The sequence below is a fragment of the Anoplopoma fimbria genome, chromosome 11 (assembly GCF_027596085.1).
Source record: "Anoplopoma fimbria isolate UVic2021 breed Golden Eagle Sablefish chromosome 11, Afim_UVic_2022, whole genome shotgun sequence".
In the NCBI taxonomy this organism is placed as follows: domain Eukaryota; kingdom Metazoa; phylum Chordata; class Actinopteri; order Perciformes; family Anoplopomatidae; genus Anoplopoma; species Anoplopoma fimbria.
The window spans coordinates 23,586,530-23,597,458 of NC_072459.1; the positions used below are offsets into that span (position 1 = coordinate 23,586,530).

The following is a 10,929-nucleotide window of genomic DNA, read 5'->3' on the forward strand; positions in this document are numbered from 1 at the left end:
ACATCAAATTTGGATACTTTTGGATACATTTTTGTTACTGCTAATACTTTTTTTACTTCGGCTTAAGTACATGAATGCAGGACCAACGTGGAATATTTTTATAGTGTAGTATTGCATTGTTTCTTAAGTAAAAGTTTTTATACTTCTTCCACCACTAGAACTACACTATATTCATAATATAATATAATAAATAGCATGATATCACATATATTATGATACCAATATAATGAGTATTGTTTCATAGTTTAATGCAATATTAGACACTAATCGCATAAAAACACTGAAGTGAGCCAATGTAAATATATATTTGGGCATTTTTCACTTTGGTACCTCTGTTCCACTGATGTGTCATTTTCAACCCTATCTTATTCTCTCCCTATAATACATAATACAAAATACTTTTCAGTTAAGGACTAACACATCAAGTTTTGAGTTATATATAACTATGAAATGGAAATAGAGGCAATTAAATGATGCAAGAATGGGACCAAATGTAAGTATAGTTAGAATTTAAGAGCAATCTCCAAAGCTGCCCCCTCTTTCTGGAACTCACTCCCAAAACACATCTGAGACTGCACCAACCTGTCCATGTTCAAATCTCAAATCAAAAGTCACAGTTTCATTTCTGTTTATCTTATCCCACTGTACTCCCTCTACACCAGCTGACAACAACGCCCAACTTGACTTTGTTAAAATCCTAGAACCAATTTCTAACATTTGCAACCTAACAGCTCCTTATACTCAATTTTAACAACTTTTTTTTGGTTTGTTGGTGCTGTATGTCAGGATTTCTTTCATGCTGGTAATTAAAACCGGTTGACAAAATACTTGCCAAATCTTCCTGCTACAGCAATGTCAGGCTGTATGAAGCCCTTCAGGGTCTTTCTTTCAAAAGCTTAAATGAACTTTAAGTGTGCAATATTAAGCTTACTTAAAAATACCCTAACACACTCTCATTGCCACACAACACTTAGTGATAAGAACATCATTTCCCACAAGCCCCTGGTAAAGTGAAGTGTGTTTAGCAGCTGCAGCCAGTGCTGTGTGTCCTCCCTCCTCTCAGCCAATAGGGGCTCTGTTGCTATCACCGCTTGTATTTTTAGCAAATTGTTCAGCAACGCAGACAACTACAAATATCCTTCCGCCGAATAAACTAGAGCCCGCAAAGTAAACATGGAGACAAATACAGCCTCGTTTTCTGAATTTGTGCGTCGCTGTTTTTCGAGGAAGACTGTGAATTAACATCTAGTCTATTAAGTGACGGGAGATGAATAATTATAATTATCTTTTGATATTATTGTTGTTGTTGTTTTAAAAAAATTAAAAAGATCTAGTGTGTAATAATATCATAGAGAGATGACATTACTGGTTTGTTGAAAGGGGAACATAATGCATTAATGCCGTTATGTGCAATAATAAAGCAGCATCTACTATAATATGGAGAAAGTAGTCCCTGCCGTCACGGACGTGTGGGCGACTCACCGTGTATAAATACGCCGGGTTGTCAAACAGTAAAGTTTCTCTGGACGCTCCATGCAAACTGTCAGCTGAAGACAAACTGGGGAACGCTGTGGTCACCTCAACGTTAGGGCAGCAGCCAGGACATTCAACAACAACAACAACAACAACAACAACAACAACAACAACAACAACAAGGGGAACAACATCTAGCGGTCAGCACAGAGTCCACCACTCCACAGATCCGCCTTCAAATCCGAGACAGCACAAGGGAATAAAAACAGAAACGCAGGAGTACCAGTGCATCAGTGCATCAGTGCCGGTGAGCAGGTCCATGAGACGGTTGTTCTGTATTAAACACGCATATAGGTGTGTGTGGTCAGCAGCATGTTGTGTGTGTTGTGTCCTCCTGCTTGGTGAAATGAATGACTGCACTGGTTCACCATTGATTGAAGCCTCTGCTTGTGTTTGTGTATCAGCTGACGTGACCCTCTCAGTCTGCTCAGCTGTCATGTTTTCATCTTAAATGTTTGACGGGGTTGTTTCTGCTCTCCTCGTCATACTGGTCACTTAATTAGCCTTATTTCATTTTTAACAGCGATCATTAGAGTCAGCTGAAGACACATGGCAGTATCTCCAGGTAGACCTGCTCCTTTATCATCCTAGCTTGTCATCACAAATGCAAACCTGGATGATATTTTTTCCCAATCTCAACCCTCGTCGTGCATATTTACCTCCATTTTTTTTTGGGGCATCTGGGAGATGAGCAACATATTCCCAATTCAAAGAGATCTATAAACGTATAAATCTGTATGAAGTTTTAATGTGAGGAAATGTTAGTGACGTGCATTAAACAAAAGGAGAATCATAATAACATCATGTGCTGATGTATTGAGATTGTATTTGTGTGGTGACCACTCCATTCAATCAGGCCTCTATATGCTCAACCCTCAGTGATAATATTTCTTAAAGGCCTTTTGCTTTCATATATATATGTGTGTGTGTGTGTGTGTGTGTGTGTGTGTGTGTGTGTGTGTGTGTGTGTGTGTGTGTGTGTGTGTGTGTGTGTGTGTGTGTGTGTACATTAGCTTGTGCTACTTGTAAGCTCACTGTAGATGTGGTGCTTAATGGGTAAAACCTGACATGCAGTGGATACTTTGCAGCACACAGTGCAGCTCTGATAATGAGTCAATGTAAACAGAAATAGCACTATGGATCCTGCTGTTGCTCTGACCCGCAACAACAGGCCTGTTAAAAAATGAATCTAGCTCTTTTGAGCTGTGCCCCAAATCTGCAAGTGAAGAATACAAATATGAGCACAGCGAGGGGAATTATAATTTATGATCATGAACGATTTGGATGGGTTTTTTTAAATAAAGTTTCAAGCTGTTGTTTATGATTTAGAGCATTTATTGCACTCCCAAAGCAATACATCTGCACATATTAACTGAGCTATTCCTTTAATGTCATTGGATGACATTGGACATCTTGTGTATCCTGCTGTTTCCCTTTTTATAATGAGAGAGAGATGCTGCTATAGGTAGCTTAGCCGTGTGTGCACACAAGGTTTTTAGTGATGATGGCCATTGCAGGTGATGGACCGGTGGATCTCCTGTGCTCAAAGATCCTTTTTCTTCTTCAGTCACTCCCACTCATTTTTAACTCAGGTGGTGGAAGGAATTTGCACCATAGATGATGCCAAATAGGGCCCTATTTATAGCCCATTCCAACCAACCCCCATCTTTGCCTTCAATGTCACCTTTTTCATGCGATGGGGAAAATGTAAATGTCGTCTTGAACTGTCACTGCCACAGCGCTGCATCCAGCCCGTGCAGCTTTATCTGTAATAACATTAGAATTGTCTTTAATCAGAGGCGTCTTCCTAATCTTGGCTGCCGAAGCCCCATCTGGCAGGGAACTGAATGTGAGTGAAATGTTTGTGTGTGTGTGTGTGCCTATGGGGGGAGGGGAGGGGGTTACTTCACGCACTGCATGGTGGGAAATGGTGTTTTGTGAAGTCGACCAACTGCCCTGCCATTTTACACCTTTTTTCTTTGTGAGTATTTGGTTTTTTTGTATTTATTTTTTTGTTCTTTCAGCATGTAATCGTTGACTCAGTGTGACTCTGCATGGTGATGAATGGACCCTGTGTTACTGCGTTAAAGCATTAAGCAGGAGGCACTCCATGGGATCGGATTCAGATTATGAAGGATTTATGAAGCCCACGACACAGCATCTGTTGCATCCGTCAGTGGATCCTGCAGTCGATGAAACCAAAATATAAAACGTGTATAAATGCTGTGTGTTAATGAATACGAATAGTGGGGATGGAAGTTAAATTGCTCACTTCTTTAAAAAAACAAAACGGTACAATATATATATACCCTCAGAGAAACTGATATTTTCCCCTCATCACATCTAACAAATATGCTGTATTTTTTCTATGCTGTCTTAGAAAAAATGTTTAACTTTATTCCTAAAGGCATTATTGTGAGCTCCTTGAAATTAGTTATGGGGTCTTCAAAGGCATCTCACAACAATTTTTTTTTTTTTTTTTTATAAATTTGAATCAATGTTTGCCCTTTCAGGTCATCTTAGAAATCTCTCAATCCATGGAGTATTAAGCCGTGACACTTCCACTGGTCTCATACACGCAGACGTAAATATTCCTTGCTTTCATGGAAGCAATGACCTATATGGAGGCTTAGGTGTGCCATTCAAATACTTATGTAAATCAATGAAACGTCCCAATTAACTGACACATTTACTAAACTGCTCCACCAGGATCTCACAAGTTTCTGTTAGTTTAATATGACCAAAAGTGACTTGATTAACAGCGTTTCTTTACTGTGATGCAATCTGTGTGTATTTTTTGGTTTGTTTAAAATTTTTGAAAAATTGCAACAGTTCAAACTACTGGAAAATTGCATCAATATGCAAGCTCTATGTTTAACACGATGAGCTACAATTAGTTACTGAGAAGGTCTGTTTGCTCTGCTTTCGTGTCCATAAAATATAAACGTGATTCGTTGACTACAGCTGGATAACGGTGTCCTTCCCCCTTTGTTTGTGATCTATTTCCCTTGATCTCTCCTTAAATCTTCCTCTGGTTCTTTCCATGTGAAATGACAGCTTTCTTCTGTTTTCTTCTCGACAGTTGGGACCTGACAACATTGGTGCATATTTGTGAGGACAAAAGACGGCTTGCAACCTGCTGCCCCTGCCTTCAAGGTGCCTTTACCATGGTGACACTAAAAGAATCATACACTTTACAATAAACCAGAGGGAAAACTCCTTGTCACAGTTGCATTGCCTCACTTTCAGCGTAATCTTGATCACTTTGCTCCCAGGACAGTGCTGACCTGGTGCGGCCATGCATCTGGAGGTGAAGGTCGCCCTGAACTTCATCGTGTCCTACCTGTACAACAAGCTGCCTCGGCGTCGAGCTGACCTGTTTGGCGAGGAACTGGAGAGGATACTGATGTCTCGTTTCGAGGGTCACTGGTACCCTGAAGCACCTCTCAGGGGCTCCGCCTTCCGCTGCATTCACCTGGGAGCACCGAGGGACCCCGTGGTGGAGTTGGCGGCAAAGAGAAGCGGACTGGACACGGAGGAAGTGCGTGCAAACGTTCCCGCAGAGCTCAGCGTGTGGATTGACCCTTACGAGGTATCCTACCAGATTGGGGAGAAGGGGGCAGTGAAGGTTCTCTACCTCGAGGACCCTCCTGGCCTTGGTTGTGACAGCGAGAGGGCCGAGGGGGTGATCAGAGAGGGTGATGCAGAGGCGGAGGAGGCCAAGAGTCTGGGCTTTAACCCAGACGCTCAGGTGTTTGTGCCAATTGGAAGCCAGGCGTCTCCCACCCTCATGCCGGCGCTCTCTAACTCTCCCACACCTCTGTCGGCCCCGTCCTGCCCCGGTCTCTTCAGTTACCCCAGCTCAAGCACGCCCACCGACCCCGCCGCCCACTCCTCAAACACCTCCTCCCCTTCTCCTCCCAGCGGCGGGCTGCCCTACCTCTCCGCTCAGCAGCCGCCCTCCGCTCTTCCCGCGGCCCGTCCTCAGCCCATCACATTCACCACCGCCAGCTTCGCCGCCACCAAATTCGGCTCGACCAAGATGAAGAAGTGCAGCGGGGCCGGGTCGGCGGCTAGCTCCGGGGCCGCCATACCGCCCACCCAGAGGATGCTCACCCGCTCTCCCACCACCATCTCGGCACCAGATCTGCTCAAGCACAAGCCCCTGTCTCTCTCCTTGCACTCCCTCGTAGGTCCCATCGCCAGCCAGCTCTCCCCCAACGCCAAAGAGTTCGTCTACCCAGGATCCCCGGGCCCCCTTTACTTTGATGCTGACACCCAGCCCATGCAGCCTCTTGCTAGCCCGTTCCAACCCCTCAACACCCATCCGTCCTTTGACCCCTTCTCCAGCCCTCCCCCTGCCCAGAGTGTGGGCATCATTGGCAGCAACGGAGGGATCCCCTACATGGAGAAGCCGCCATTCGTCGAGGGTTTAGGAAGCTACAACCTGCAATATCCCAGCCAGTCCTTCCAGCCCGTTGTGCTGGCCAACTAAGCCTTCATTTGTTACGGTAACAATTGTTGTAGGAGGAGGTGGGTTTGGACAATGATGCTCCAGATCTTTTCATTTTTTTCTAAGAAATTGTTCTAATACTAATACAAGTTAATAATTTGTTTTACTACAAAGATTTAAAAAAATACCCCGTCCACTGAGTAACTCACATGATTGGTTTTGTTCCTCCATTAGCCCCAACCCCTCACCCTGCCCTGTAGTCCGTTACTGTTCCTCATCACGTTCTGTGTGTCTGCTTTGACAGGAGTGGGTAGGAGGGGGAGGGGGGGGTTTCTTCTACCTTGAGTCGTTGCCAATCGCTTTATTTTTTTGCATTGAATGTTAATGTGAGGGACCTTTTTTTCTTTTTCTTTTTTTGGACTTGTTGTTTAATGGACCCGGCTCTAGTATAGCTCCATTTTGCACTGCACTGTCATGCTGTGAAAAAAGGACCTCGCCAAGTCCTGCAGGGAGCGACGGCTGTGGAAAAGCTCAGCACTTTGCTCTGCAATCTGCTCTGCCCTACTTGCAACAAATACAGAGAGGGGGGCTCTGCTGTCTCTGTGTGTGTGTGTGTGTGTATATGTGTGTATGTGTGTATGTGTAGTCCTGCTCTGTTTTGTTGTGGCTCAGCGTGATGGAGACACTCATTGTTTGTACGGTGGGCCCGTTCCCCTTGAAAGGCACTCGTGCGCACGCACAATTTGACTCTGGTGTTGTCACCGGGCGTATATCGGAGGCAGTTTATCGTCAGCAGGAATGAGTACATGACATGATTTTAAATGAAGTGAGAGCAGTGGAGGGAGCAGAAAGAGAGCATCGGGTTGTTGAGGCGATGTGATGTAGTAGAATGTGTTGTATCTGTCAGGGGGAAACTGCAGCCGGGGAAGGTCAGGGAGACCTTGGTGAATGTGGGAAAAACAAGTATATCTCTGTATTTTAAGATGACGGCAATGCGCTGATACCTCAATCATACAGACTGGGATGCAAGTTATGGTTTCACACATGTATTCAAATGGACAGACACACAGAAATATGCGCACAAATGCACAATTCCAGTCAGCAGTGTGTGTGTGTGTGTGTGTGTGTGTGTGTGTGTGTGTGTGAAGGTGAAGAGGCGTCGGGGATGCAGCAGTTAAGCAGTAGGGATTGTGATAAATGGCTTAGCATGACTTTGACTATGAAGGAGAGGCTTTCCTCTGCAGGAAGGGGAGAGAGGGAGATGAGAGAGAGAGAAGGGAAGACTGAAGGAAACGAATGGGGGAGAGAGACGCAGCCGGAGGGTTCTGTTGCCTCTGTGGCTACCAGGCTGTACTAGTGGAGATAGCGACACTTTAAAACCCGGAACACGTTTCTGGTGAGCTTAAATGGAATTGAAGCCAAAGGCTCACACTATTCTCTCCCTCCTCTTGAGATTCTTCAGTGATCTGTGGCTGTTCACAACGAAAAACCTGAATCATACAGTTCAGGTTTCGCTGTCTCTTTTCCCCCCCGTTATGTGAACAAAGATGCAAAGGTGAATGTTCTTCACTGGTCCGTAGCTTTTGTCGCTTTATTGGATAGCTTGTCAGATCTCTGGAAGTCTGCTGTTCCTAACAATGGTTTGTTTACCAGCCGTGTCCATGTGATTGTCGGTTAGTCACTGCAGGGAAGGGTAACTCTCAGATGTCAGTTTGAGCTGTCCAGCACTTTATTACTGGGCTCCCGAGGCTGAGCGTCGCCCACAGACAAGAGCGCTTACACCATTCCTTTGCCCCTCTGTTTGGAAATGGCACATTATATTCAGCTATCATGAAATGCTTTAGAGATTCAAACAGGAGCTTAATTTGTATTCAGGTGCATCACACTGGTGAGGAGGTGCAGTTATTCTTGTACGTTTATTTGAATGTTTTCAAGTCAATGTCTTTTGTACAAGAAGACCCAAGGACCCTTGACTTGTGCTCACGCTGGTTGTGCAATGTGACAACTCGTCATATGCATGCAAGTTAGTTTTTTTTTTTCAAGGGGAATGGGTGGAGACGCACACATCTCTCTAAATGTTATGATTGTGAGGGGAAAGATGCATTAATAGTTTTATGTTTTGTAATTTATTTCCAATATTTCTATATTTTTGTTTTTGCAAAAGGATCACTTACATTTGTATGAGTAAGACATGACAAGTCCAGGAATATGTATATACAAAGTTCTTATGTTCAGAACCTTTGTTTAGTTTCTTACATGCTGAGGTTATTTTTCCAGAAAATAACATGAATATATATGCAAACTGACACAAAAATAAAGATGTACAGAATAAAGTATTGAATGTGTATTGTACCTTGTGCAGCATTTTGTCTAATAAGACGGGTAAATGTATTCGTTCTTCAAGTTGGATTTGATGCTAAAGATGTGAATGTTTACAGTGGGTTTGTGTAGGAGAAGATGGCTGATATCACTTTTTTTTTTCTTGTGGTCCCAGGGCATTTTGAAAACCTTAATCCCAGAGGCAGTCCATTCAAACCAAAAATCTCCACATTTCAGATTTCATTTTTCAGTGCAATGTCCAATTCCCCCTTTTTTTATGTGGATATTCCTGCTTATTTTCTCCCCTGAATAACTTTCCATTACTGTTTTTGTTTTTTGAATAACTCCCCTGTTTTTGTCTGTGCTACTAGAGGAGCTAAAACCAGATATATTTTGACCTCCCTCATATTATTTATATCCCACCTCCATTCTTTTTCAGTGGGTTCTCTTCTCCCCACCAGCCTGGTCCTTTGGTCCTGATACTATAGCCATATCCCAGACTGTCTTTGCTTACACAGATGCTCACCCTTCTCCAGTGCAATGTAATGCCATAATTTAAAATTACCCTGAAGGATTCAAGGGGTCTCTACCTCTCTGCACCCGGGAATTAAAAAAAGAAATAAAAAATATCCAGTATATCTCCTCTTTAGGAAGACAGTGTTACGGCAGTTTCAGAAGGATGAAGGAAATGAATGTGATCTGATGTTAGTCAACCCTGGTTGAGATGGCCTGTGTAAAAGAAATGAGGCTCATCCTTTTTGTGTGTTTTTAAAGAGATTTTTAATCTCATGCATGTCCAAAAAGTCCAAGTGACAGCTTTTTTTGTGTTTTCTATATTTGTCAGATAATTCTGAACAAACGAGGTGTGTTAAATTTCATCTGCGTACAAGTCAAGCTCTTGAGGTGAGAGCTCTATGGATATGAGGGATAACTGTAAAAGCTGTTTGTCCCTCGCATCTTTTAAGAGTAATTGCTGGTTTGTTTAACACTTGAAAAGAACACATTACTGTTTTAAACATGCAGCAAATCGACTCCAAACGCAGGCTATTCCACAATCAGGGTTGAACATCAATGAAGGGGAAAAACAAGAATTTTGTATTCTGATGTCCTTTTGCTTATATTGATGTGTGCGTTTTATTTTGCACTTTGGAATATTTCATTGTCATAAAAGAAGTTTATTTTCTATGTAAAATTTAACATTTAAGATTAAAATAGATATAATTAAAAGTTCAGATGTATAAATATAGTGCTTTCTTTCCTGCCTGTATTTTATTATTTTTCCTATTTTGTACCTGATCTGTACACCCTGTAGATGTGTAATGAATCTTTCACTACTGAAATGCAATGACCTGTTTTCTGTGCTGCCCCCCTTCCCCCCCCACCCCCGGGAATGGGGAGTTACTACTGCAGTTTCTTATTGTATCAGATTCTTTTTTAAGTTTGTAATAAAATAAAAAAAACAGATTGGCAAAAAGAAGCATGGAAACGAAGCTGATTGTGTCATCCTCCTTGTTTATGGGTGTGCAGAGCCATATGACTAGACATAGAAATACTTTTTCAGCCAAGTCACAGATGCACCGAGCTCCCTCTCACCTCTGTGTGTCGTACTTAGTGCATGTTGGACATATTGCAGATCAAACACTATGGAAAGTAGATCCCTGTGCTCCTGCTTGAAGCCTCGCATCGAAATGCTGGAGCTCTCGTTGCAGTAAACAAACTCAAGTGATGTTTGATCAATAATTCAAAGATGAGATTCCTCAAATGGTGAGGAGCCAGATTGCTCGCCACCCACCTCGGCTGGACCCATCCCAGCAGATATTACTCTAAATTTCGTCATCCAGCGCTCTTTCTCTCCGTCTGTCTGTCCTGCGCTGGTGTGTCTGTCGGGTACAGCCTGCTGTGAGGTTGGCTTCCTCATGTGAACGTGCTGGGCTGTGCTCTCTTTATATACATCAACATGCAAGGCTCTCCTCCGCGTCTTCATCGCCCACTCCCATCCCACCTCCTCCCTCCCTCCCTCGGCTCACATGTTTTCAACTGCATCCCTGTTCTCCATCATTCTCCGTCCATCCCCTTGCCATCTTGTTTGCCCCCGATTCTCCTTCACCCCCTGCTCTTCCCTCCCTCTCCTCTCTCCCCTCCATCCTTCCCATCACCTGATCCTTTTCCCCTCCTCCCGATTCCCAGAGCCCCTCCCTTGCTTCCTCGCTCTCCTTTTCTCCAAACTCACACACCCATCCCGCTGGTCTTTGAGGCTGCTGCTGCTGCTGCTGCTGCTGTTACGCAACGCTGCTCCCCAGTGTGTCGATGTGATCATTATGCAACGTCTCCGACTCCTCTGGAATACTGATGAGCAACGGGACAGAGGCGATGAAGGGGACAGTGAAAAAACAAGCAAGGCGTAGAAAAACACAATCACGATTTTGTGTGTGTACATGACCTGCATATGGATGATGTTGCACGTGAACGTGTGCATGAAGGATGAGTGAGGATGAGGAAGACGTCTCCTTCTGTCCTCCCCTTCTTTTGTTGTCTATGGTTTCTTTGTCTCACAGCACCAGTCTGTCTCCAATTAGAGCCGCTGCAGCTAGTTGGCAAGGTCACGCAAAGAGCCCACATGTCAT

At 43.8% G+C, this 10,929-nt stretch overlaps 1 protein-coding gene across 3 annotated transcripts; it reads left to right on the forward strand.

Annotated features, from left to right (window-relative positions):
• The first annotated feature begins 1,504 nt into the window (after positions 1 to 1,504).
• LOC129098838 (protein Tob2) lies at positions 1,505 to 9,704 on the forward strand. Of its 3 annotated transcripts, none has more exons than XM_054607955.1 (3): positions 1,505 to 1,788; positions 4,616 to 4,703; positions 4,809 to 9,704. In XM_054607955.1, exon 3 carries the CDS (start codon positions 4,832 to 4,834, stop codon positions 6,026 to 6,028), a length of 1,197 nt encoding a protein of 398 aa, XP_054463930.1. In that variant the 5' UTR covers positions 1,505 to 1,788; positions 4,616 to 4,703; positions 4,809 to 4,831; the 3' UTR covers positions 6,029 to 9,704. The 3 variants fall into 3 exon arrangements, with proteins under 3 accessions (XP_054463930.1, XP_054463929.1, XP_054463928.1); XM_054607954.1 differs by having other exon boundaries at positions 1,505 to 1,780; positions 4,616 to 4,689; XM_054607953.1 differs by having other exon boundaries at positions 4,616 to 9,704.
• Positions 9,705 to 10,929: the final 1,225 nt, after the last annotated feature.